The 688-nt window shown below is 52.0% G+C and overlaps 1 protein-coding gene across 1 annotated transcript; it reads right to left on the bottom strand.

The window, feature by feature from the left end:
* Window positions 1–352: 352 nt before the first annotated feature.
* On the bottom strand, window positions 353–688 carry DQ04_12721010 (hypothetical protein; the record flags this gene model as incomplete). Its single annotated transcript, XM_009316801.1, has 1 exon — window positions 353–688. A coding segment is annotated over one exon (336 nt), but the record flags the coding sequence as incomplete, so codon positions are not given.

The following is a 688-nucleotide window of genomic DNA, read 5'->3' as shown; positions in this document are numbered from 1 at the left end:
GGAAAAAATAACACGCATATATCTCAATGCAGGGAAGCTTACGAAAGGTGGCACTGAAGAACACCGAAGGCATCTCCAGTTTGTTTTTTGGCCAGCATTCGTAATAAATTCATAGATGAGACTTTTTTTGACTATTGAATCCAACCCAGTGTTTGGTGAAGAACAACAAGAAAAATATAACGTTTTTAGTTTCCTCTTCGTCGGGAAGAGTAATGCCTAGACTGTTATATAAAATTAGGGCCGACGCCAAACCATTCTAAGCATACCGGGCGTAGCCTTGCTTCCTGCCACGCGCTGTGGTACACGAAGGCAAGCTTTTGCTGCAGCAAATCTCTGGCGAATGAGCGTTTACTTACACCATCGCGGTGCCGGAGTCTAGTGCTGAAGAATCACGGGCTTGATCCGCCAGAAAGCTAAACAGTGCCTGCGTATGTGGTGCGGTTGCTCCGGAGCACGGCGCGCGATGCACCGTCAGTTGATTGCTGCCACAATGCCGCCAATAAAGGGGACGCCCTACAACACATCGCCGCCCATCTTGTAGGGGCAAAGTGCCTGATATGTAAGCCGGCCGAAAAAACTGCGCATGGTGGTGTCCCGCGCCCTGCGGTTTGGTGCCCGCTGTTGTTTCTGACCGGCGTTCTTTGTTTCCGAGGGGCTCTCGCCCCAGCTGGCCGGCCTGGGGGCCGCG

Source organism: Trypanosoma grayi (genome assembly GCF_000691245.1).
Source record: "Trypanosoma grayi strain ANR4 Tgr_1272_V1, whole genome shotgun sequence".
Classification (NCBI taxonomy): Eukaryota; Euglenozoa; class Kinetoplastea; order Trypanosomatida; family Trypanosomatidae; genus Trypanosoma; species Trypanosoma grayi.
This window is presented reverse-complemented; position numbering and strand designations above follow the sequence as displayed.